General features: G+C 47.0%; 1 protein-coding gene across 4 annotated transcripts in view; it reads right to left on the bottom strand.

The window, feature by feature from the left end:
- Nucleotides 1-27,041, bottom strand: part of APAF1 (apoptotic peptidase activating factor 1) — a 127,960-nt gene that overhangs the window by 15,525 nt on the left and 85,394 nt on the right. For all 4 annotated transcript variants that reach the window (XM_056574624.1, XM_056574627.1, XM_056574626.1 and 1 more), the window contains 3 exons: nt 10,330-10,455; nt 2,191-2,316; nt 886-1,005 (listed from right to left, as the gene is read on the bottom strand). In XM_056574624.1, coding sequence (XP_056430599.1) covers nt 886-1,005; nt 2,191-2,316; nt 10,330-10,455 — 372 coding nt within the window. The remainder of the gene's footprint in view (nt 1-885; nt 1,006-2,190; nt 2,317-10,329; nt 10,456-27,041) is intronic.

The following is a 27,041-nucleotide window of genomic DNA, read 5'->3' as shown; positions in this document are numbered from 1 at the left end:
CCGCCGTCTTCATTGCCGGGATCCGGGTCTTCAGGGACGAGGTAAGTACGAGGGACGAGGTAAGTACCGGGGCCGGGCCCCAGCACTCCCCCGTCCCCCACCGCTTCCTCCGGTCTTCCTCTCGTCCTCTCCGGACTTCAAGGGGCCGGGCAGGGCGGGAGGAAGTAACCGCTCTCTGATGACAAGTGTCTCGGGAACCGCCCAGTGTCGAAGCAAATCCCCATAGCAAACCTCTTCTACTCTGAGCAGTTCCCGAGACAAGCAGAGATGTCAGCAGAGAGCACTGTTGCCAAACAGAAAAACAACAACTCAACTACAGCAGCTGATAATTATTGAAAGGATTAAGATTTTTTAATAGAAGTAATTTACAAATCTGTTTAACTTCCTGGAGCCAGTTGATATTAAAAAAAAAAAAAAAAAAAATTATAAAAAAAAAGTTTTTCCCTGGAATACCCCTTTAACTTCTCAGCTTCAGCTTTCCAAACCACCTCCAGCAGCTGCAAATAGGTTGGAGGTGGCAGAAAAAAGCAATCCGACGAGGTGGGACAACCTCTTTATTAAAGTACTGAAATATAAGCATATTGCTGCTGTGCAATACTAATAATACCAACCAGATTCTTGGCTAACAGATAACTCTTAATTTTAGTTAGTCGTGCGCCTCTGCAGAAAAGGAATCTTTGCCTTTCCATTATGGTTTGACATAGCTACATGATGATAATATAATGTGAGATATCTTGTCTGAGATACAATAAAACATCCATATATTACCCTTGAACTCATATGCAATATAGGAAAACACATTTGACATTGGCAATGAAAAAAAATGTACGGAAGTATCAAAATATTGTATTGTCTATTCACTGATTAGGTTAAACACTGTCTTACCATCACAGTCCCATCAAATGACCAAGACAAAAGTTTTTCATTCTTAAGAATTCTGAAGCACCTCACGGCTTCTTTGTGCCCTTGTAGTGAAAAACTACTTCCAGATGTCCAGTCCCAGACCTAATTTGGAGAACAGTTGTACAATCCAAAGTAAAATGTGTTATGTACATATATCAAAGGGGACATTGAAAATGCAGTCCAAATGAAAGGCAGCATGTTATAGAGCAGACTATTTATAATTTTGGTAAAATTTCCAGGATAACTCAGTCATTTATTCATGTAAATCAGTAGTCAAGTGGGAAGTGCGGATCTGTGATTGACAGCTATTTGCCCTCAATCATTGATCCCACCATACCAACTTATTCCCTATCCTGTAGACAGGGAATAATAAGTGTCTGATAATGAAAGGGGGGGTCTGACCACAGGGAGTCCCAGCAGTTACACCCTCTGCGATCAAGAACTAACTTGTTCTGAGGTCTGTGTCAAAACTCCCTATAGTGGACAGGGGATAAGTTGTTACAGTGGGAGAACTTTGCTTGACTCATGTTCTTATGACATGACAGCCTGTTGTCATGTATGCACTCTGCTATTGTGCCACAATAGCAGAGCGTTTACATGGCCGGAAGCCCTCACGTCACTAGGAAGTGTGAGTCAAGAAAATTGAATATTCATATGAAGAGTGTGCATTGGGCTGCATAGAGAGGAGGCAGGGAAGCTTGGCAGGCTGGCTTCCCACCTCAATTGTGCTCAGAAGAGCTGTGGTAATAAAGTAATGGAAAGCCATAACTTCTCAACCACTGAACCAATTTGTGTGTGTTATACCTTGTTTTGCTCCTGTTCACCTGCACTATAACCCAGTGTATTGGGTTTAGTGTGGGTGAACAGCATGTCAGTTTACCTTTAAATATCATAGATATATTATATACTGAGAATGTGCATTTAGGGAAAGGTTCCTCAATACCTCAAATGACTAAATGTATTTTTATTTGTATGTTTCAATCCATCATAGCATTTAACCAATAAATCTATAGAAATAGAATTATACTTTGCACGCAGTGTTCCACATAGCAAGTACAACTAAATAATAGTGGTATGGAGATTATTATTTTCTGGCACCATCTGAAGTGTAACATGATGAAATCTGTAATGATAAAGGTGCCATAACGGGGAGAGTGCATACAATAATCATGCCATTTCTAATTGGTTTCTGTCATCTCGGGGAGAAGGATAAATGGATAATAAACCATTTATGGAATGTACACTTTTATATACGTTTAGGATTAAAATAAGGAGTAAAGTGTTTACCCGGATTGTCGAGTCATCAGAGCTTGATACAAGCCATTTCCCATCAAGGGTGAACTGGCAATTCTGGACAGTTTTACTGTGACCCTTCAAGTGCTTCAGAAACTTGCCAGTGGCTAAATCAAAAACCTATAAATAAAAAAAAATTGGTTATGAATGGAGAACATCACACACTCAATGACAAACATTTCAGAGAAACATACTGTACTGCTGGGTAAAGGAAGTTTTCTCGATCTATACCACTAACTAAATACTTAAGGATGTGTTCATAAGGCATAACTTTCCCTAGGGGAAAACATGTGGCAAAATACACAGATTTCAGAGGTAGCCATTTCTACATGTTGTTTTGACATTTTCGTTTGAAAGTGTGAACACAGATTGGCCACAACTGAATGGGTCTAATCTGCACATGGAATAAATGACATTACTTATTACAGCATATTTAAAATTCATGCTAAAAAATAATGCCCAGCAATTCATGGTGTGAACTGCGACATGCATTTCCATTGAAAACAGCGCATCCACATTTTTTTCCAGCACATATTTTGCCATACAATACACACCAAAATATGTACAGAATAACTGTGGAAACATAGCAGGAGTTAATGAGCTAAAGCAGAACTAGAGGAAAGGCTTAAGAAACAAAGTTTCATCTTAATATGAACCTGACTTTCACATTCATCTACCTTGTTTTCCTGTTTCCTAGAAATAGCTCTGCACCTATTTCAGTAACATTATCCTTTAAATACACATTCTATTATTCAAGCAGAAAGAACAAATTGGTTATTGAAAATGGAAGATTATGGCAGGAGAAATGCCCCCATGCTGAGTTATAAAACCAGGGCTTTAAAGGGAATTAAAAACCACTGCAAGAAAAAGAACGTTTATTTTCAATGCGGGTGCCTATTGTCCTGTCTCAAGTTTCCATTCCACTGACATTATTTAAATTTTACCAGATGTTTAGGAATAAATGAAGCCGTGTGACATGGCGGCACCTGCCTAGCAGAGAGAATTTATTCCAGCAGAACTGATTTTGTACAGTTCTACAAAGTCTTTGTCTTGTAATTGGGATGAACTTAGAACACAGCAGCAGGCAGGCAGCGGCAGACCTTTCTGCCAGCATGGCTCTGAAGCAGTGTCACCAATAAGTGTGCACACAATTACACAAGCTTTATAAGCTAACAAGTGCTAGCTTGTAATGTACACTTATCTAACTGTATAGTTGGTGAAAGTGCCGAAATCTAAGCAACTTATACAGGTCAAATGCTATGTAATACAAAAGGTGTCTGCACATACAGTAGCATGTATACACACCTTTTATAGAAGTACATTAGCATAGCACATTCATCTCTAATCCCACTTAGCGTGTATTTCAATCTTATGGGGCGTTACCAGCACCAGACATCTGGGGCACAAGCCCTGTATTTTGATCTGGTGTCCAGGATCTGCAGCAAGGTAGAATGGCATAGAAGGAGCTGTCAGGTTCCTGCCCCATCATTTGCACACAGGCTGCAGGCACTTCAGGTTCTTCATTCATCCTGAAAACCAGGACTACAGTTGTGCTCAAAAGTTTGCATACCCTGGTAGAAATTGTAAAATGTTATTAAGAAAATATGATTGAGCAGGTTTGTTGTCGTTGTTTAGAGTCTTTGTAAATTATAATACCAGAAATCACCCAAGTGATCCTGATCAATAGTTTACATACCCTTGAATGTTTGGACTTGTTACAGACACAGGGTGACACATATAGGTTAAAATGGCAAATAAAGGTAATTTCCCACACCTGCAGCTTCTCTGGAAAAAGATTGTGTGGTTGTTTTAAGGAGGACAATGCCATAATCCTTCAGCAAAAATGAGCTACACAGTTGAGTTGCCAGAAAGAAGCTTTTACAGCACTAATGCCACTAAAAAGCCCAGTAACAATATGCCCGCCAACACCTTGACATGCCTTACAGCTTTCGGCACACCGTTATTTGGAGTGACAAAACAAAGTAGAGCTTCATGGTCCATTGCTTTAAATTTCTAATGTAAATCTGTCTGGATGTTTATTTCTGATGGGTTTGTTCTGTCCACTACTGGCAGACTGTACACAACTGGTATAGTCTCTCTACCTTCTGTTGTGAAATTTTATAAGTATGGCAATATATATTTTTGTTGGTAAAAGATCTAAGGTAGTTATATGTAGTCAGCGCTTGCTTATAAAGTTGACAAAGTACAATGCACTAATAAAACTGAAAGGCGCATGTGCTTACATAGATGCTTCTGGTTTCACATGCTATTAAACGTCTCTTGAAACATGGTTACTGACATTTAATAAAAGGGAGTCATGTACTTGAGCATGCTATGTAATGTCTACTCTTATGGGAACTGCTGTTGCTCCAAACCATTCTACAAATAACTAGAAAGGTGATAGATGAAAGGACTGCTAAGCCTGGAATCTAAACTCTGGAAGAAAACCCCATGATAAAAAAAGTGATAGGAAAAAAATGCCAGCAAAAACAACTGGAGGCTATTTATGAAAACAGTACAGTGGAAACACCTTTTACATCATTTACCAAGATCAAGCCACATCTGGGGACTACATACGGTACATCTTGCTTAGCATGTGTCTTCTTTATTAAAGGGAGTCTGTCATCAGTATCATCCGTACTAACCTGTTATACAGGCTAGTAGCGGGTGACAACTTACCGGTCCCCGCTCGTGCCTCCATTCTGCCACAATCCCGGTTAGTCGGAACATGCAAATTACTTGCTTGGTGCAAAGGGGGCATCCCCAAGCTGCATGGGAGCGTGCATAGTGACCGGTCACCATTTTTTATTATGCCTTCTCCACAGTGCTAAGGCTCTGCAGAGTGGAACACAGAAGGTTCAGCACAGGGATGGGGAACTACCGTGTTTCTCCGAAACTAGGACTGGGTCTTATATAAATTTTAGCCCCCAAAAACACGGGGGCTAATTTTCAGGGTAGGGCTTATTTATCTATGGTATGCACATTGAACAACATGACGGTTCCACGGTATTTACCCCCCCCCCCCCCATTATCATCATGTGATATGCGCGAGCTGCGCATATCACATGATGATAATGGGGGGGGGGGTGTAAATGCCCCCCACCCCCGCCAGTTTATCAGCCCAGCGCTGCACCCCACAATCCCCACATCGGGGTACTGATCATTTGTCACCCGCGAGCGCAGCTTCTCTCCCCCCCCCCCGCCAAATAATTATCAGCCGCTGCGCTGTATCTATTCCTGTGCCCGGGCTGCAAATATTAAAAAGCAATCTTTAACCTCTTAAGGACCAATGACGTCCTGGGACGTCATGGCACCCTGGGCCTTAAGGACCAATGACGTCCCACAACGTCATGGCCTTTTCCGGTCCCTGCCGCTCGCCGGGCAGAGATCGGAACTGGATGCCTGCTGAAATCCTTCAGCAGGCATCCAGGGCAAACGCCGAGGGTGGCCATGTAGGCCCCCCATGTCGGCGATCGCCGCAAATCGCAAGGGAAATCGCCCTTGCGATCTGCGGCGATACCGGGCTGATCGGGTCTCTGTGACCTGACCGCCCGGTAATTTTGCATGATCCCAGCAGTCACAGACAGCCAGGACCATGCTGAAGACTAGGAGCGAGGTGGCAAGCCTGCCACCTCCTCCGATCCTTCGGTTAGTTAACCGACCAATCGCAGGGGGGGTCGGTTACTTCCTCCCGTCCTGCCCGGCCCTGAAAGTCCGGAAAGGATGGGAGGAAGACCCGAGGACGCGGCGGGGGACAGGGGAGTGCTGGGGCCCGGCCCCGATACTTACCTCGTCCCTGAAGACCCGGATCCCTGCGATTAAGACGGCGGCGACAGGTGAGTTGATCTTCAGCCGCGGTCGGGCCCTTTACAGCAATGCACGTCGCAGTAAAGCGACATGCATTGCTGTATTGGGACCCTGTATACTACAACTCCCACCATGCCCAGACAGCCCTTGACGTCTGGGCATGCTGGGAGTTGTAGTTTTGCAACATCTGGAGGTCCACAGTTTGGAGACCACTGTGCCCTTCCAGATGTTGCAAAACTACACATCCTCAGCATGCCCTTACTGTCCAGGCATGCTAGGAGTTGTAGTTCTGTAACATCTGGCCCTTCAGATGTTGCAGAACTACAACTCCCAGCATGCCTGGACAGTTTTGGCATACTGGGAGTTGTAGTTTTGCAACATCTGGAAGGGCACAGATTGGGAACCACTGTATTAGTGGTCTAAAAAACTGTAATCCTCCAGATGTTGCAAAACTACAACTCCAAGCATGCTGGGAGTTGTAGTTCGGCAACATCTGGCTCTAAAGATGTTGCCGAACTACTACTTCCAGCATGCCTGAGAATGCTGGGAGTTGTAGTTTTGCAACAACAGGAGGCACTCTGGTTGGGAAACATTGTCTGTTTCTTAACTCAGTGTTTCCCAACCCGTGTGCCTCCAGCTGTTGCAAAACTATAACTATCAGCATGCACTGATAGACTGTGCATGCTGGGAGTTGTAGTTTTGCAACAGCTGGAGGTTTCCCCCCCTGTGAATGTACAGGATACATTCACATGGGCAGGGGCTTACAGTGAGTATCAGGCTGCAAGTTTGCAATGCAGCAAATTTTGCGCGGCAGCTCAAACTCGCAGCGGGAAACTTGCTGTAATCTCCCGCCCATGTGACTGTACCCTAAAAAACACTACACTACACTAACACACAATAAAATAAAAAGTAAAAAACACTACATATACACATACCCCTACACAGCCCCCCTCCCCTCCCCAATAAAAAACGTCTGGTACGCCACTGTTTTCAAAATGGAGCCTCCAGCTGTTGCAAAACAACAACTCCCAGTATTGCCGGACAGCTGTTGACTGTCCAGGCATGCTGGGAGTTTTGCAACAGCTGGAGGCACCCTGTTTGGGAATCACTGGCGTAGAATACCCCTATACAAATCCCTAAATCAGGCCTCAAATGCACATGGCGCTCTCACTTCGGAGCCCTGTCGTATTTCAAGGCAACAGTATAGGGTCACATATGGGGTATCGCCGTACTCGGGAGAAATTGCCTAACAAAATTTGTGGGGCTTTTTCTCCTTTCACCCCTTATGAAAAGGTGAAGTTGGGGTCTACACCAGCATGTTAGTGTAAAAAAAAAAAAAATTTTACACTAACATGCTGGTGTTGCCCCATACGTTTCATTTTGACAAGAGGTAAAAGGGAAAAAAGCCCCCCAAAATTTGTAATGCAATTTCTCCCGACTACGTAGATACCCCATATGTGGGCGCAAAGTGCTCTGGGGGCGCACAACAAGGCCCAGAAGGGAGAGTGCGCCATGTACATTTGAGGTGATTTGCACAGGGGTGGCTGATCGTTACAGCGGTTTTGACAAACGCAAAAAAAACAAAACCCCACATGTGACCCCATTTCGGAAACTACACCCCTCACGGAATGTAATGAGGGGTGCAGTGAGAATTTACACCCCACTGGTGTCTGACAGATCTTTGGAACAGTGGGCTGTGCAAATAAAAAATTTTGTACAGCCCACTGTTCCAAAGATCTGACAGACACCAGTGGGGGGTAAATGCTCACTGTACCCCTTGTTACGTTCCTCAAGGGGTCTAGTTTCCAAAATGGTATGCCATGTGGGGGTTATTTTTCTGTCCTGGCACCATAGGGGCTTCCTAAATGCGACATGCCCCCCGAGCAAAATTTGCTCTCAAAAAGCCAAATATGACTCCTTCTCTTCTGAGCATTGTAGTTCGTCCATAGTGCACTTCAGGTCAACTTATGGGGTACCTCCATACTCAGAAGAAATGGGGTTACAAATTTTGGGGGGTATTTTCTGCTATTAACCCTTGCATAAATGTGAAATTTGGGGGGGAAACAAACATTTTAGTGAAATTTTGTAACATTTTTTTTACATATGCAAAAGTCGTGAAACACCTGTGGGGTATTAAGGCTCACTTTATTCCTTGTTATGTTCCTCAAGGGGTCTAGTTTCCAAAATGGTATGCCATGTGTTTTTTTTTCCTGTTCTGGCACCATAGGGGCTTCCTAAATGCAACATGCCCCCCAAAAACCATTTCAGAAAAACGTACTCTCCAAAATCCCCTTGTCGCTCCTTCGCTTCTGTGCCCTCTACTGCGCCCGCCGAACACTTTACATAGACATATGAGGTATGTGCTTACTCGAGACACATTGGGCTACAAATATAAGTATACATTTTCTCCTTTTACCCCTTGTAAAAATTCAAAAATTGGGTCTACAAGAACATGCGAGTGTAAAAAATGAAGATTGTGAATTTTCTCCTTCACTTTGCTGCTATTCCTGTGAAACACCTAAAGGGTTAAAATGCTGACTGAATGTCATTTTGAATACTTTGGGGGCTGCAGTTTTTATAATGGGGTAATTTGTGGGGTATTTCTAATATGAAGACCCTTCAAATCCACTTCAAACCTGAACTGGTCCCTGAAAAATTGTGATTTTGGAAATTTTGTGAAAAATTGGAAAATTGCTGCTGAACTTTGAAGTCCTCTGGTGTCTTCCAAAAGTAAAAACACGTACATTTTATGATGCAAACAAAGTGAACATATTGTATATGTGAATAAAAAAAAAGTGATTTGGAATATCCATTTTCCTTACAAGCAGAGAGCTTCAAAGTTAGAAAAATGCCAAATTTTCATTTTTTTCATCAAATTTTGAAAAAGCTCCTCACATGACAGTGAGCTCTGCATATCACCGGCTGAGGCGGAACATCGCTGCGGCCGGCAATAGGCTGATGGCTCTCCAAAGTTTCCATCCCCAGAAGCAGGTGAGGCCGGAACCTGACCAATGGGGCAAGGGGAGTTAAAGTTTATTTTGTTTATCTTTTGCAGCCCGGGCATAGGGATACAACGTACAGTACAGATTTCCAGCGGCCCGCAACAAACAGGAGGACGAGGACGACAGCGCTTGCAGGGGGAAGTGATTAGTTCCCCGATGGGGACAGCGCAGCGCTGGGCTGATAATTGGGGGAGAGAAGCAGAACAGCGCTCACGGGTCACATATGATTAGTTCCCTGATGTGGGGACAGCGCAGCGCTGGGTTGATAATTCATTCATTCCCGAGGGGGAGGTGCCAAACCGGTATTGCGGTATGGGGAAAAATCGTGCAAGACAATTTCGGTATTCGGTATAAACCGGTATACCGCCCAGCACTAGGTTATAATATGCTGCCATACATTTGTACTGCAGCACAGTATGACCCCGATCAGCTGCACACACTACAGCCTGTGTGATCCTCTGGCAGGATTTCACAGGCTTCCGTAGCAGGCAGACAGGAGGTCATGTTCTGACCTCCTGCTGCCATAGCAACAAACGGTGGCCCACAATTGCATTGCGGCGCCGCCGTTGGTGAACAGGGGGAGCGTGCTCCCTCTGTCAACAACATAGATGCATGATCAGGTTTGATCACAGCATCTATGGGGTTAATGCTACCGGGACCAGCGAGATCGTGGCCCTGGCAGCTGCGGCGTGACTCCGGCTGTGAGTGACAGCCAGGTCCCGCTGCCGATCTCCTACGCTTTCGGCGGCAGTGCAGGAGATCGCTAGCGGGAAGGGGTTAAATGTATGTAATCGATTTTCTTTTTTGTTTGCATTTAAGCAGGTTTTAATTATTAATTTATTTTTATTTTTGACAAGACAAAAAGTTTTGACCGGTCAAACTTTAGATATAGCTGTGGGAAGAACGCTGTTATGTGCTTTACTCCCAGGCCTCTGCTCTCTCCATCTCACTGCATGAGACGCACATGAATGAATGACTTAAAATCATGTGCTTCTCCTGGCTTTATATAGAGATTGGTAGGGGTCTGAGCACTAAGACCGTGACAGATCAAAACCTTTGACATATACCTGTGACATGTCAAACGTTTTCTATAATGATTATGTCCACTGACAATGAGAATGTCCATGACAATGTCTCAAAATATTATCAACTTCACCTGACATCAGGCTGGCCCCATGAACACATCTAGTTTCTCCTACATATAATGGTGTGTTGCAGCTCATGAAGTTTTATCTGGTGGGAATGACAGCCAAAAGTAAAACGCTAATACAAAATACACCACTATTATGTATAATGCAGCTCTGATAAGATATAGGATACATACCTGGACACTTCCATCTTCCCCACCAACAGCTGCTAATTGTTGATCAGGATGAAGGCAACAGCATGTTAATGGAAAGTTTTGTCTGCTGCTCTCACATACAATATCTCCAGTCTTTCCATTAATTAACTGAAAAGATAAGATAAAATAAAGTTACATAAAGAATGACTATAGTATGTAACTTGTTACTCAATGTCACTTTTTTATTGGAGAGGAACGATGCCTGTGCTGGTAAAATCTTCCTTACCATTCCCTGGAGCTGTTTCTGCCCGCAGGGATGGTGAGGAAAAGAAGATAGAAACTCTCCCCCGTCCGCCACGTAAGTAGTCTACTGAGTGGGTAGCTATACTTACCTAGTCCCGCTGCTCCAGCTGTAATCATGCCCACTGAATGTGATTGACCGCCTGCGTCACCCTAAACAGACTGAGCAGAGAAATGATGTAGGCTGTGCCTGGGCTGTCAATAACGCTGAGGGGGTGTGATTACAGCCAGAGAAGCGAGACTAGGCGAGTATAGCTCCTAGCCCAGGGGACTACTTACTGGGCCCAACAGGGGACACTTTCTAACTTCATATCCTCACCATTCTTGCAGGCAGGAAAATCTCCCGGGGATGGTGAGGAAAACAAATCTTACCATATATAACACTTTGCCACACGTTATAAATGTCAAAATCTCATGACACTAAAGTGAAAGCATATGGGACATACTATTAGGGCGCTCTTCTTAAACACTGTTGGCTAGAGCTTATCTTATTAACAGTTATTAACAGTGGCAAGTCCAGGTGCAGCCCACAATTATCGGTCAATCACCAATGCTATTCACACATAACTGAAGGCTGCACCTGGACTTGCCACTGTTTAAAGCGAGAAAAAGTAGAGGTCCCTCCTACAGTAAGCTGTAACAAAAGTGCTAGCCGTAGCCAATAGCACAGAGGGTAAAAGTACCTTTAATGTATAAAGTAACTCAGCTGCATATATAAAGTACGAGAATTAGGTACTGAGTGATATATAAAAAAACATTTTTTGTTGGATCTGACGGGTACGCTTTAAGTGATGGTCTTCTAGTTTTATTTAACCCATTTACGCAAAATCTGGTACATGTACGTGGTGATTAGGGATAACTTCCCCCATCACTATGTACATGTACCTGATAACTTTAACCCCTTAACAACATAGGATGTAAATGTACGTCCTGGTGCCCTGGTACTTAACGCTCCAGGATGTACATTTATGTCCTGTATATGTCCGTGAGCACCGGCCTGGTGCTCGTGTCATGCACGGCTGGTCCCAGCTGCTATTAGCAGCCAGGGACCCGATGGTAATGGCGCACATCAGCGATCGCGCTGATATTTGTCATTAAAGGGGTACTCCGCTGGAATTTTTTTTTTTTTAAGGAACTGGTGCCAGAAAGTTAAATAGATTTGTAAATTACTTATATTAAAAAATCTTAATCCTTCCAGTACAGTAACCCCCCGTCATGCGATGGCCCCGACATATGATCAAATCGACATACGATGGCTTCTCAGAGGCCATCGCATGTCGATGTCAGCATCGACATACGATGCTTTTATATATGTCGGGGCCATGGCATTAACTGCTATCCGACAGCGCAAAATGCTTAAGCTGCTGTCGGATAGCAGTTTAAGCATCCCGGACAGGTTCGCTTACCTTTCCCAGCTGCTCCGGGTCCACTTCGGGATCCTCCGGCATCTTCGGTATCTTCTCCAGGGTCCGGGCCTCGCTTTCTGGCGTCGTTATTACATCGCTACGCACGCCGTGCCGGCGCAGCAGTGTAATAATGTCACCAGAAAGCGAGGCCCGGACCCTGCAGAAGATACAGCAGAAGCCGGAAGATCCCGAAGACAACGCCGGAGCAGCGGGACAGCATCGGGAGCGGTGAGGACGCGGTCCGGAGCGGTGGGGACAGGTGAGTATAACTTCCTATACTTTACATTGCACGAATCCCTCAACATACGATGGATTAGACAAACGATAGGTCGTTTGGAAAAATTACCATCGTATGTTGAGGGACCACTGTACTTATTAGCAGCTGAATACTACAGAAGAAATTTTCTGTTATGAACACAGAGCTCTCTGCTGACATCTCTGTCCTTTAAGGAACTGTCCAAAGCAGCATATGTTTTCTATGGGGATTTTCTCCTACACTGGAGAGTTCCTAAAATGGACAGAGATGTCAGCAGAGAGCACCGTGGTCATGATGTCAGCAGAGAGCTCTGTGTTCCAAAAAGAAAATAATTGCCTCTGCACTATTCAGCAGCTAATAAGTACTGGAAGGCATAATCAATACAGATTGCAGCAGTGCGGTCACTAAAATAGATGATCTGATCATCCATAATGGCAGACGGAGGTCCCCTCACCTGCCTCTGTCCGTCTCCAGGGGTCTTCTGCTCTGGTCTGAGATCGAGCAGGCCAGAGCAGAAGATTGCCGATAACACTGCGGCCTATGCATAGCACTGAACAGTACTAGCGATCAAGTGATTGATATAGTATAGTATAGTACCCTATGGGGACATATAAAGTGTAAAAAAATGTAAGTAAAAAAAAAAAAAAAATAGTAAAGAAGTCAAGTAAAGAAAAAAATGTGAAAAAACCCCTCCCCCAATAAAAAGATTTCCTATTTTACCCCCAGAAAGTGTAAAAAAAAACAAAAAAAAAAAAAACATATTTGGTATCGCTGTGTGCGTAAATGTCCGAGCTGTCAAAATATAAATGTTATTGATCCCGTACGGTGAATGGCGTAAACATAAAATAAAATAAAGGGGGGCGTGGTTTGCTATGCCGGCGTGAGGACGTGCACTCTCGGAGCTCCGGTCCTAAACCCCCTGTTCTGCCCGAAAACCCTGTCCTAACCTATGGGGAACCAAAAAAAGAAACAGCGGAGACAGTCTAGGACCCGACCATCCTCTCCTCAGAGGGATTTGCGGGGTTACTTCACCAGATCCCAGCCTCCAAGAAGTGCCTCCCTGCCTCCTGCGCAGCCCGGCAAGATGGCGGCTCCTTCCTCATCCCTGCCAGCCTCGGAGCACTGCCCTGCTAGAGACCAGCCCACTCCTCCCCCGGCTGGGCGCCCGACACATACCTCACCGGAGCTTTCAGAAGTCCGGAGGCCTCCGACCTCATCCTCCTGGTCGCCGGAGGCTGCCGCTGCCCTGCTGCTCCAGGCCGAGGCGCCTTCTTCTAGGCCGCACTGGAAGGACCCTGGAGCTGTCTGCGCTGCGCCTGCCGCGCGCACGCCCCGGACCCCGCCGCCTCAGTCCACCGAGGGCGGCGAAGAGACCGTGGCCGCACCATCAGCTGCCGGACAGGTGAGACTGTGCCCCTCTCCACCAACTGACCCAGGGGACCCCCTGTCCGGCCACCAAAAAGCGGCATCCCCGCCAGTGACTGCCGGTCATCAGCTCCCCCCTGCGGTCTCTCCCCCCCTGCAGAAAACTCCTGTTCCGTCGGGGTCTCCATCTTGGACACAGCAGCCCCCTGCCTCATTGGTGGTGGGCCCTCCTGCACCCTCAGTGGGGGGACTGATTTTGGGACCACCCCACCTGCCAACAGACTGGCCCCCACATCCTGGCTCCTGCTCCTCTCCCTTGGTGGCCTTCTATGCGGTGCCTCAGTCGGGCCCCTCTTCCCTACCAGGGTCCACCTCCTCATCACCACAGTGGTCCTCGGGAACCTCCTGGGGTCTCTCAGCTCACTGCTCCCCAGCCACCATCCTTGAGACTGATCTGACTCCTCCGTGGCCAGCCACTATCTGTAGGGACTGCACCCATGGCCTCCATGCTTCCCGCTGACCTACCCCTGAGCCTACGGGGTACGCCACCAGAGTTCCGGACCCCCTCTCCGGGTCCCACGGATTTGCCACCTGTCCTGGGACTGTCTGCTTCCTGTATCCCCCCCACTCCAGCCTCGGAGACTGACCGACCACTGACACTGGCCGACCTGCGCTCTCTGATTTCTTCCTTACCTACCAGGGAAGATTTTTCCTCTATGGCTAAACAAATGGTGGCGGAATGCAAACAGGAGTTTGCCCAACTCCGTTCTACAGTTGCCACGTTATCGGCCAGAATGGACACTGTCTCCTCTGCTCAGGACTCTTCTTCGGCCGCCATTCAATCTCTCAAGGTGACGGTCCAACAGCACAGTGATCAACTTTTCCATTTGCAGCAGCACCTGGACGACGTTGAAAACCGCAACAGGCGGAATAACATTCGCATACGGGGCTTGCCTGAGGCGGTCGGCCCTGATGAATTGTATCCTGCTCTGCTCACGATTTTCAATGACCTACTAGGCCGGCCCGTGGACACCCATATTGAGCTCGACAGAGCCCATAGGGCCCTGCGGCCCCCCTGGCCGGATGATCATCGTCCCAGAGACGTTATTTGTCGGATACATTTCTATACCATCAAAGAGGACATCATGAAGCAATCACGCTCCCGCCGCCGGATCTACTATAAAGACGTGGAAATTCAACTGTTTCCTGATTTATCCCGCCACACCCTGGCGCAACGTGCTACACTTCGTCCCCTGCTGGAGGAGCTCCGAGGAAGGGGCCTGTTATACCGTTGGGGCTTCCCCTTTGCCCTCACGGTTCGTAAAGATGGCAAGGCCTACACCTTACGTTCCCCGGCTGATCTCCCGAGTTTTCTTAAGGACTTGGACGTTCCCCCCCTCTCCTTGGCTGACTGGCCCACACTAGCTCCTCAGGCCCCCAGGTGCCCCTTGCACAGGTCGCCACAGTCATCTTCCAAACTGACCCGGCCGGGTCTCCCGCCTCGGGACTCCAGACGTCAACGCCTGGTCACCAGATGGGAATCTGTCCATGCCCCCTCCCGAGCAGGCCCCTTCCCCGCCACCTGAGCCTTATTTCTGCCTTTAGGCCTTGATCACACATTGCTTGTATGCCTTTAAGGCTTGTTTTTGATGCTGTTAACATGTTGTTTTCTCATTCCATAGGACCGTGCCATTTGCAGCCTCTTCCTTCTACTGCCCCCCCCGCTGTTAACTGTGTCCTTGTTTTGGTACTCTCTCCCTACGCTATCATTTATATGTACTGTTTCCCCATTCTCCATCTGCCCTGGATCATAGTCCCTACTCTTTGATAGAGGTTTTCTTGTCATTTTGTACTCATGTGCGTCTAGGGGGGTGCCGGCTCCGGCCTCCTCTTCTGTCTGTTTGCATTCCACGCTACCCCAGTAGGTTGAAACTGTCAGGGGATATCTCCCCGACGTAGGTTTCCTTGGTCTAGGACCGTCTTCTATGTAGATTGTGCTGCAGCGGATTATATTCTGCTGCTACGTGCCTTCTTGGTGTTCCTCTTTGACTCCCTCCCCCCCCCTCACTTTCTCCCTCTCTCAGTTAGTCCTCTACTCTTGCTCATCTCTGTGTTTCTCTCTTGTCTTTTTGGAGGAAGGAGCCAGCGGGTGAGCGCCCCCCCTTCCTTCGTGCCTACCCATGGCGGATCTCAATCTAGCTTCTTTCAACGCGAAGGGTCTCAACACGCCAGCAAAACGCACGCAGATTCTACATCATCTTCATAAACATAAGGTACATATCGCTTGCTTTCAGGAAACCCATTTTAAGACGGCCCACGCTCCCACACTTAAAAACAGGCATTTCCCAATATGGTTTTGCGCCAACAACCCGGAGGCCCGTACTAAAGGGGTCGCGATTGCCATCCACCGATCCCTTGCCCACCAGGTCCTTAACGTTGTGCTTGATCCGCATGCCAGGTATCTCATCCTGACCCTATCGGTCGGGGGCGCCCCGCTTACAATTGTCAATGTGTACGCCCCTAACCAGGGCCAGGTCGGTTTCTTGGTGGAGCTTATTGACCGGCTGTTGCCTATGGTCTCGGGGACCGTGGTCCTGTGCGGGGACCTGAACATGACTCTGGATCCCACTCTGGATAATTCCCTGGGTCGCTCTAGCCTGTCTTATAGCGCCATTAAGCGTGTGAAGCGTGCTTTTGGTCTCTTACAATTGCATGATATCTGGCGTTTGCACCACCCTACTGACAGGGACTATAGTTTTTTCTCCTCCCCGCACGGGTCCTATAGTCGCATTGACCATATCCTAGTTCCGCATAGCGCACTGCCCTGGGCAAGCTCCTCCTCCATTGGAAGCATATTGTGGTCGGATCATGCTCCGGTGTTTTGCTCCTTACGCTTGCCCACCCTGACCCGGTCCACCTGGTCCTGGAAATTGAATGAGTCTCTATTGTTAGACCCCCTGTGCATGTCTGATCTGACCACAACTGTTTCCTCGTTTGTAGACGATCATAGTGCTGACTCTACTGCTCCTTTTTATCAATGGGAGGCGCTCAAATGTGTTTTGCGTGGTGTCCTCATCAAACACGGCTCCCGGTTAAAACGAGGTAGAGCCCTTGCCCTTCAGAAAGCCCTTCACTTAGTCTCCTCGCTAGAACTTTCCCATAAGCGCTCGCTTTCCCCTACGGTCCTCAGAGAACTGCAGCTTGCTAGGCTAGAGGTTAAGCGCCTCCTGGAGGCGTCCTGGGGTCGCTGGCTACAGGTGGGTCGCAGCAGATTCTATGAGTTTGGCAACAAAAGCGGCCGCATGCTGGCCAGGGCGCTGCGCGCTAAAATAGCCCAGACTCATATCCCGACCGTACGCTCCCCTACCGGTAACGTGGTGCATACCACCCCTGACATTGCTTCCTCTTTTCTTGACTTCTTCTCAGACCTGTACAACCTCCCTCACTCGCCCGACCCTCCCCCTCCACAGTCCTCGCCTTTCCCGTCCCTGCCCCTGGAGGAGGTGGAAGCCCTCGAGGCCCCCTTCACCTCGGAAGAGTTAGCCGCAGTAGTTCGTGATCTCCCCGGCGGGAAGAGTCCTGGCCCAGATGGCTTCACGGCTAGATTCTATAAGACCCTTCTAGACGCCCTCTCCCCTCTTCTGCTTCGGGCCTTTAACTCTATCTCCACATCGCACCCTATCCCCCCCCCCCGCCTCTTTGCTGGCACATATAGTTGTTATCCCCAAACCCGGAAAAGACCCCCAGGTCTGTGGTAGTTACCGCCCCATTTCCTTACTAAATGTAGACCTAAAGATTTACGCCAAATTGCTGGCGATTCGCCTGAATTCCGTTCTCCCTTCCCTAATCCATCTTGACCAAGTCGGCTTTGTGCCGGGGAGGGAAGCCAGGGACAACACGATCAAGACTATTGATCTGATCCACTACACTCAGTCTTCTAAACTGCCTGTAATGATACTCTCTCTTGACGCCGAGAAGGCTTTCGATCGTGTTTCCTGGTCCTCCCTGGCGCAGACCCTACGTCACATTGGCCTTGGCCCTGTTTTCACCTCTAAAGTATTGGCCCTTTACAGTTCCCCCGCAGCCCGCCTGAAGATTAACGGCTCTCTGTCTGACCCCTTTCCCATACGCAACGGCACTCGTCAGGGTTGCCCCCTCTCCCCCCTACTGTATGTCCTGGTGATGGAACACCTTCTTGCCGGCATCAGAGCCGATCCCAACATTAAGGGAATCTCCATCGGAGGCCGAGAATATAAATGTTCGGCCTTTGCCGATGATCTCCTGGTCTATCTCTCGAACCCTGTTACCTCCTTACCTAATCTTATGTCTCGAATTCGAGATTTTGGTGCCTGGTCTAATTTTAAAATTAATCTTTCTAAATCAGAGGCCCTCAATGTTTCGTTGCCAGGACATGCAGTGGACTCTCTCCGTTCAGCTTTTCCCTTTACGTGGCCCTCCAGGGGTATCACATACCTGGGTATGAAAGTGCCCTCCGATCTGTCCCTTCTGTTCCCTCTTAACTTTTCTCCTCTTCTCGCGCAATTTAAGCGGGACCTGGCCGCCTGGGATAGACGAGAATTTTCCTGGTTTGGAAGAATTAGCATTTTAAAAATGAACCTCTTACCCAGGCTGTTATATCTGCTACAAACCGTACCCATTCATCTCCCCTCCTCCTACTGGCGTGCTCTCCAACGCTGCTTCGGTTTGTTCGTCTGGTCATCGGCTAGACCCCGCTTGAACCGTCTCCTCCTTTCCAGGCCTAAACTGTCGGGTGGAGCGGGCCTGCCGGATTGCCGTTTATATTTCTTAGCCTGTGTACATGCACGGGTCCTTGACTGGACGCACAACACCGAATCCAAGCAATGGGTACGCATGGCCCAGGACCTATGCACCAAGGCCTTATCCACCCTCCCCTGGACCTGGTCACCTGCTTCTCTGACTGCCTTTCCTACATCCTACTGCACTCGCCACACTTTGGCCTCCCTACACTCTGTGCGTGGGAACAGTAGCTTGGTTGACCGCATGGGCCCCCTCCTCCCAGTCACTGACCATCCTGACTTCCCACCTGGAGCCTCCTCTGCTGGCCCCTTTTTTGGGGCTACTCGGTCTGCCCCCTTGCGCTTTAGACACATCCTAGCAGCGCGCCACCTGAAACCCTTGGAAGTTTTGTTGGAGGAGTACCCTTCCTCTACCAGGGCCCCCTTTGCCTATCTGCAGTTACGCCATTTCTATTCCTCCATCCCCGCCCATTTTGACTTACATAGGGACCCGCGGCCCTTTGAGCGCCTTTGCCTGGCCTCGTCGTACCCGCGCCACTCCATCTCCGTTCTTTATGAACTTTTGCAGTCCCAGCGCTCGCATGCTGTGCCTGCTTACTGCACGGCTTGGGAGGCTGAACTGGGAATGTCGTTCTCTCCTGAAGCCTGGGCCAAATGCTTCTTTTTGACCCATAAGGCGGTGGTGGCCACCAAAGCCCAGGAGACTTGCTACAAAATTCTCACTCGCTGGTACCGTGTCCCAGCGATGCTTCACCGCTGGTATCCCTCGGTCCCCAGTGTGTGTTGGAGATGCGGTGTGGAGGAGGGTACCATGACGCACATCTGGTGGAGCTGCTCCAAACTCGTCCCCTTCTGGCAATCGGTCCTCCGGGTTGTTCAAGAAGTCACTGGGATCTGTGTCCCCCCCACTCCTGCTGCTGCCCTACTGTTTATGTTCCCCATGGCGCAGGCCAAATACAAGAAGTCTCTGGCGAGGCACCTCCTTCAGGCCGCGAAAGCAGTGATACCCCGAAAGTGGCGGTCTGTTGACCCCCCTACGTTGGACGAATGGATGGCGGAAGTTGCCAACTCACGTCAGATGGAGGAATTGATGTCGGTTCATCCTGATGACGCTGTGCGTGTTGAGACCACTTGGCTCCCATGGGTACAGTTTTGTTCCTCCCAGAGATGCAGATCCCTGTGATTTCCCTCTCATTGGGTTCCCGTATCAATTCTACTCCCTGCATCCATGCTGATGTGACACCCGCTGGTTCCTGGCTCCTTTTCTCCCCCCCCTCCCCCGTTCCCTCCCCCCCCTTCCTCTTTTTTCTTCTTCTCAGTCCCTCTCCTTTTCTTGCCAACCCTTGTCTGTATGCCCCTCTTTTACTGCTCAGAACCTGACCCCTTACCTTTTCCTCCTTCCTTGGCCCTTTTCCCTTTTCTGTTGTCTTTTGTTGTTTCCCACACAACACCGTTTATATCTGTTCGCTTTCTTTCTTTTTGGTACTTCCACTGGCGCACCTATTGTTGATTTCAGGTTCCCCATTTGGACTCATACCCGACTTATCTAGATAACCCTGGCCCTTGTGCCTGGGACGTTATATGCTGCTCCTGATTGACTGTTTGTTGCACTACTTATTGTGGAATTTACCACTTGCTGTTCTTATTCGATATATGACATGTCATGTGTTTATGCACTGTTTAGCTGCTGTCCATTGGGCCTACCTTGGCCACCGGACTCCTTTCTCTTTTATAAGTCTGTTTATCCTGTGACTCATTTATTGCTTGTAATGCTTCTTTATCACTTTCAATAAAACCCTTTTTTGAATTTGAAAAAAAAAATAAAATAAAATAAAGTTCAGAATTGCTGCTTTTTTGTCATATAATATTCCAAAAAAAAATAAAAAATGTAAAAAATAAAAAGGTTCATATATGCAAATTGGGTATGAAAAAAAAAAAGTTCAGATCACGGTGCAAAAAATTAGCCCTCATACCGCCGTTTATACGGAAAAGTTAAAGTTTTAGGTTGTAAAAATAGAGGGATTTTAAACGCACAATTTAGTTTGAGATTTTTTTTTTAAAGCTGTACAATAATAGATAATTATGTAATCATGGGTATCATTTTAATCGTAATGACCCACAGAATAAAAGATACGTCATTTCTACCATAAATTGTACAGCATGAACACAAAACCTTCCAAAATTGCCGTTTTCTTTTCAATTTCCCACACAAATAGTATATTTTTTTTTATTTCCCCATACATTTTTATGGTAAAGTGAGTGATGTCATTACAAAGGACAACTGGTCATGCAAAAAATAAGCCCTCATACTAGTCTGTGGATGAATATATAAAAGTTTTGTTTTTTTAGGAGGCTAGGAGGAAAAAATGAAAATGCAAAAATAAAACTGGCTGGGTCCTTAACCTGTTAAGGACCCAAGACGTATGCATATGTCCTCAGTCATTCCGGTCTCTGACGCTCACCGGGCGGAGATCGGAAGTGGATGCCTGCTGAAATCTTTCAGCATGCATTCAAGGCAAACGCCGAGGGGGGCCATGTAGGCCCCCCATGTCGGCGATCGCCGCAAATCGTGAGGGAAATCGCCCTGCCCGGCCCCTGGAAGTCCGGAGAGAACGGGAGGAAGACCGGAGGACGCGGAGGGGGAAGGGGGAGTGCTGGGGCACGGCCCCGGTACTTACCTCGTCCCTGAAGACCCGGATCCCGGCGGCGGAGGCGACAGGTGAGTGGATCTTCGGCAGCGGCGCGGGACCTTTGCAGCAGTACAGACCGCCGTAAAGCGTTCTGGACTGCTCCATCTGGTCCCCTTACACTACAACTCCCAGCATGCCCAGACAGCCCTTGGCGTCCGGGCATGCTGGGAGTTGCAGTTTTGCAACATCTGGATGTCCACAGTTTTGGGACCACTGTGCCCTTCCAGATGTTGCAAAACTACACATCCTCAGCATGCCCTTACTGTCCAGGCATGGAGTAGTTCTGTAACATCTGGCCCTTCAGATGTTGCAGAACTACAACTCCCAGCATGCCTGGACAGTTTTGGCATACTAGGAGTTGTAGTTTGGCAACATCTGGAAGGGCACAGATTGGGAACCACTGTATTAGTGGTCTGCAAACTGTAGTCCTCCAGATGTTGCAAAACTACAACTCCAAGCATGCTGGGAGTTGTAGTTCGGCAACATCTGGCTCTAAAGATGTTGCCGAACTATTACTTCCAGCATGCCTGAGAATGTTTGGGAGTAGTGGTTTTGCATCGACTGGAGGCACACTGGTTGGGAAACATTGTCTGTTTCCTAACTCAGTGTTTCCCAACCCGTGTGCCTCCAGCTGTTGCAAAACTATAACTACCAGCATGCACTGATAGACTGAGCATGCTGGGAGTTGTAGTTTTGCAAGAGCTGGAGGCCCCCCCTGTGAATGTACAGGGTACATTCACATGGGCAGGGGGCTTACAGTGAGTATCAGGCTGCAAGTTTGCAGGCAACTCGCTGTAATCCCCCGCCCGTGTGACTGTACCCTAAAAACATTACACTAACACAAAATAAAATAAAAAGTAAAAAACACTACATATACACAATACCCCTACACAGCCCCCCTCCTCTCCCCAATAAAAATTAAAAACGTCTGGTACGCCACTGTTTCCAAAATGGAGCCTCCAGCTGTTGCAAAACAACAACTCCCAGTATTGCCGGACAGCCGTTGACTGTCCAAGCATGCTGGGAGTTTTGCAACAGCTGGAGGCACCCTGTTTGGGAATCACTGGCGTAGAAAACCTCTATGTCCACCCCTATGCAAATCCCTAATTCAGGCCTCAAATGTGCATGGCGCTCTCTCACTTCGGAGCCCTGTCGTATTTCAAGGCAACAGTTTAGGGCCACATATGGGGTATCGCCGTACTCGGGAGAAATTGCTTAACAAATTTGGAGGGGCTTTTTCTCCTTTCACACCTTATGAAAAGGTGAAGATGGGGTCTACACCAGCATGTTAGTGTAAAAAAAAATATATATTTTTTTTACACTAACATGCTGGTGTTGCCCTATACTTTTCATTTTGACAAGAGGTAAAAGGGAAAAAAAAAAAGCTCCCCAAAATTTGTAATGCAGTTTCTCCCGACTACAGAGATACCCCATATGTGGGCGCAAAGTGCTCTGGGGGCGCACAACAAGGCCCAGAAGGGAGAGTGCACCATGTACATTTGAGGTGATTTGCACAGGGGTGGCTGATTGTTACAGCGGTTTTGCAAACGCTAAAAAAAAAAAATAAAAAAAATAATAAAAAAACACGTGACCCCATTTCGGAAACTACACCCCTCACTGAATGTAATGAGGGGTGCAGTGAGAATTTACCCCCCACTGGTGTCTGAGAGATCTTTGGAACAGTGGGCTGTGCAAATTAAAAATTTTGTACAGCCCACTGTTCCAAAGATCTGACAGACACCAGTGGGGGTAAATGCTCACTGTACCCCTTGTTACGTTCTTCAAGGGGTCTAGTTTCCAAAATGGTATGCCATGTGGGTTTTTTTTTGCTGTCCTGGCACCATAGGGGCTTCCTAAATGTGACATGCACCCCCCCCCCGAGCAAAATTTGATGGGGTTACAAATCACTCGCGATCACGCTGCGGGGGGGCGATCCACCCCACTAGCCCACCAGGGAGCATTCACATGTCCCTTTAAACGCCGCTGTTAGCTTTGACAGCGGCGATCTAAATGGTTAATAGCCAGCTGCTGGCTATTAGCGGCGATCGCCTGCAGGGGCTGCAGAGTATGGAGCGGGCAGGAGTCCTGAGCCCGCTCCATACAGGCTGCAGAGCGCCGCATGCTAGTTATTAGCGGCAGTGTGAAACTTGCGCCCCGTGCAGACGTGCGATCGTTCCTCCCCTCAGCTCTCCGAAGCTAGAGCTGTGTGGAGCGAGGGCAGAGGACGCAGGTCTGCACGGGGAGAAAGAAGCCACGCCGCCTCATCTCCCCCTCGCACGTCTGCATGGCAGAAAGAAGGCAGAGCAGGGGAGAGACAGCTTCTCATCTCCCCTGCTCTGCTTCGGAGGACCCAAGTTTCCACAGCCGGGGGCTGCAGAGTATGGAGCGAGCACGAGTCAGGAGCCCGTTCCATACAAACTGCAGAGTGCCGCAGCGTTTGTCAGGTCCGGCCCGGCTTGGCCGAAGCCGGGCTAGGGGATGGAAAAATTCACCTGCCCGGCACCCGAAACTGCATAGGAATTCCACATCCCTGGGATTACAAGGGCAGGATCTGCTCCCCCAGTATAAATGCACAATTGAACAACTGCATTTGGGGTTCAGCACCTCCAGCCATTTGAGACCACGTTCTCAGTGGTGCTATATACACATACATACATACATACATATACATACATACATACATACATACATACACACACACTATAATATATAAGGGAGTAAAAAAAAAGCAAATTGGACATAATGTCACACCAAACTCCAAAAATGGGCTGGGCAAAATTATTGGCACCCTTTCAAAATTTTGAATAAAATAAGATTGTTTCAAGCATGTGATGCTCCTTTAAACTCACCTGGGGCAAGTAACAGGTGTGGGCAATATAAAAATGACACCTGAAAGCAGATAAAAAGGAGAAAAGGTCACTTAGTCTTTGCATTGTTTGTCTGTGTGCCACACTAAGCATGGACAACAGAAAGAGGAGAAGAGAACTGTCAGAGGACTTGAGAACCAAAATTGCAGGATAGTCCGGATGGTGTATAAGCAGCCCCAAACAAGTTCCAAAGATATTCAAGCTGTCCTGCAGGCTCAGGGAGCATCAGTGTCAGCGCGAACTAGCCATCAACATTTAAATGAAATGAAATGCTATGGCAGGAGACCCAGGAAGACCCCACTGCTGACACACAGACATAAAAAGCAAGACTACATTTAGCCAAAATGAACTTGAGTAAGCCAAAATCCTTCTGGGAAAACGTCTTGTGGAGCTTTTTGGTAAAGCACATTATTCTACCGTTTACTGAAAATGGAATGAGGCCTACAAAGAAAAGAACACAGTACCTACAGTGAAATATGGTAAAGGTTCAATGATATTTTTTGTATTGCTGCCTCTGGCACTAGGTGCTTTGAATGTGCAAAAGGCATCATGAAATCTGAGGATTACCAACGGATTTTGGGTCGCACTGTACAGCCCAGTGTCAGAAAGCTGGGTTTGCGTCCAAAATCTTGGGTCTTACAGCAGGACAATGAACCAAAACATATCAGTAGTCAGTGAAAAAAAATTACGGCTCACAGAATACGGCGACTTACAAACATGATTTTTTTTTTTACAAATAGTTTTTATGCTATAAATGAACTAATATATGTATATAAATTTGGTATAACCAAAAAATTTACAAACAACCGCAGAATAGATTTTTTTATGTATACCACCTCATAAAAAATTAAATAAAACATGTTCAGAGTGTCACATGTACCTCAGAATGGTACATATGAAAGCTTCAACTTTTCTCCCAAAAATGTTTTTTCACCCCAAGGCCTTTGCAACTTTATATGATGCCAACAAAATATCCTAAACTAAAAGGATGCCCCAAAATTCACACAGCATTTGATGTCTGAGGCCTGTGGGAGAAACACGTAGCGCACAAAGGCCACATATGGGATATTTCTACGTTTGTCAGAATTAGGGGAATAAATCTTGAGTTGTATTTCTTTATAAACACCAACTTTGTGTTACAGAAAAAAAAATGGATTAACCCCTTAAGGACTCAGCCCATTTTGGCCTTAAGGACTCAGACAATTTAATTTTTACGTTTTCATTTTTTCCTCCTCGCCTTCTAAAAATCATAACTCTTTTATATTTTCATCCACAGACTAGTATGAGGGCTTGTTTTTTGCGCGACCAGTTGTCCTTTGTAATGACATCACTCATTATATCATAAAATGTATGGCGCAACCAAAAAACACTATTTTTGTGGGGAAATTAAAACGAAAAACGCAATTTTGCTAATTTTGGAAGGTTTTGTTTTCACGCCGTACAATTTATAGTAAAAATGATGTGTGTTCTTTATTCTGAGGGTCAATACGATTAAAATGATACCCATTATTACCTACTTTTCTATTATTGTTGCGCTTAAAAAAAATCAAAAACTTTTTAACCAAATTAGTAAGTTTATAATCCCTTTATTTTGATGACCTCTAACTTTTTTATTTTTCCGTATAAGCGGCGGTATGGGGGCTCATTTTTTGCGCCATGATCTGTACTTTGATACCACATTTGCATATAAAAAACTTAATACATTTTTTATAATTTTTTTTAAAATAAAATGTATTAAAAAAGTAGCAATTTTGTACTTTTTTTTTCGTTCACGCCGTTCACTGTATGGGATCATTAACATTTTATTTTAATAGTTCGGACATTTACGCATGCGGCGATACCAAATATGTCTATAAAATTTATTGGGGGTAAAATAGGAAAAAACGGATGTTTTACTTTTTTATTGGGGGAGGGGATTTTTTTTTTTTTTTTTACACTTGAATAGTCCCCATAGGGGACTATTCATAGCAATACCATGATTGCTAATACTGATCTGTTCTATGTATAGGACATAGAACAGATCAGTGTTTTCGGTCATCTTCTGCTCTGGTCTGCTCGATCTCAGACCAGAGCAGGAGACGCCGGGAGCCGGACGGAGGAAGGAGAGGGGACCTCCGTGCGGCGTTCTGAATGATCGGATCCCCGCAGCAGCGCTGCGGGCGATCCGATCATTCATTCAAATCGCGCACTGCCGCAGATGCCGGGATCTGTATTGATCCCGGCACCTGAGGGGTTAATGGCGGACGCCCGCGAGATCGCGGGCGTCGGCCATTGCCGGCGGGTCCCTGGCTGCGATCAGCAGCCGGGATCAGCCGCGCATGACACGGGCATCGCTCCGATGTCCGCGGTTATGCACAGGACGTAAATGTACGTCCTGGTGCGTTAAGTACCACCGCACCAGGATGTACATTTACGTCCTGCGTCCTTAAGGGGTTAAAATGAAAAATGTGCAAAAAAATGGTATTTTAATATTCCGCCTCCACTTTGCTTTCATTTCTGTGAAACGCCTCAAGGGTTAATAAACTTCCTTAACCCCTTAACAACCAAGGACGTATATTTATGTCCTTGGCCAGCTCCCGCGATATAACACGGGGTCTCCGCGTGTTATATCGGGTCGGACCCGGCGCGCGGCAGCGATCAAGGTGCCGCATGCTTTTAACCCTTTAGATGCGGCGTTCAAAGTTGAAGACGAAAGTAAAAGCTTCCTGGCTGCTCAGTGGGGCTGATCGGGACCACAGCAGTGAAAATGCGGTGTCCCAATCAGCTAGGACACGAGCGGAGGTCCTCTTACCTTCCTCCGGTGCGTCTGTTCGGCGATTGATTGCTCAAGCATGCATCTCAGGCTTGGAGCAATCGACCGTCATTAACACTGATCAATGCAAACCTATGGCTTTGCAGTGATCAGTGTGTAAGATCAGTTTGTGCAGTGTTATAGCCCCCTATGGGAGCTATAACAGTGCAAAAAAAAAAATTGTAAAAAATAAAAAAAAAGTTAATAAATGTGATTTAACCCTTTCCCTAATAAAAGTCCAAATCACCTCGCTTTTCCCAGAAAAAAACATGAAAATAAAAATAAACATATGTGGCATCGC

This window comes from Hyla sarda, chromosome 4 (assembly GCF_029499605.1).
Source record: "Hyla sarda isolate aHylSar1 chromosome 4, aHylSar1.hap1, whole genome shotgun sequence".
In the NCBI taxonomy this organism is placed as follows: Eukaryota; Metazoa; Chordata; class Amphibia; order Anura; family Hylidae; genus Hyla; species Hyla sarda.
Note: the sequence above shows the minus strand (reverse complement) of the source record. Positions and strands in the feature narration are given on the sequence as shown.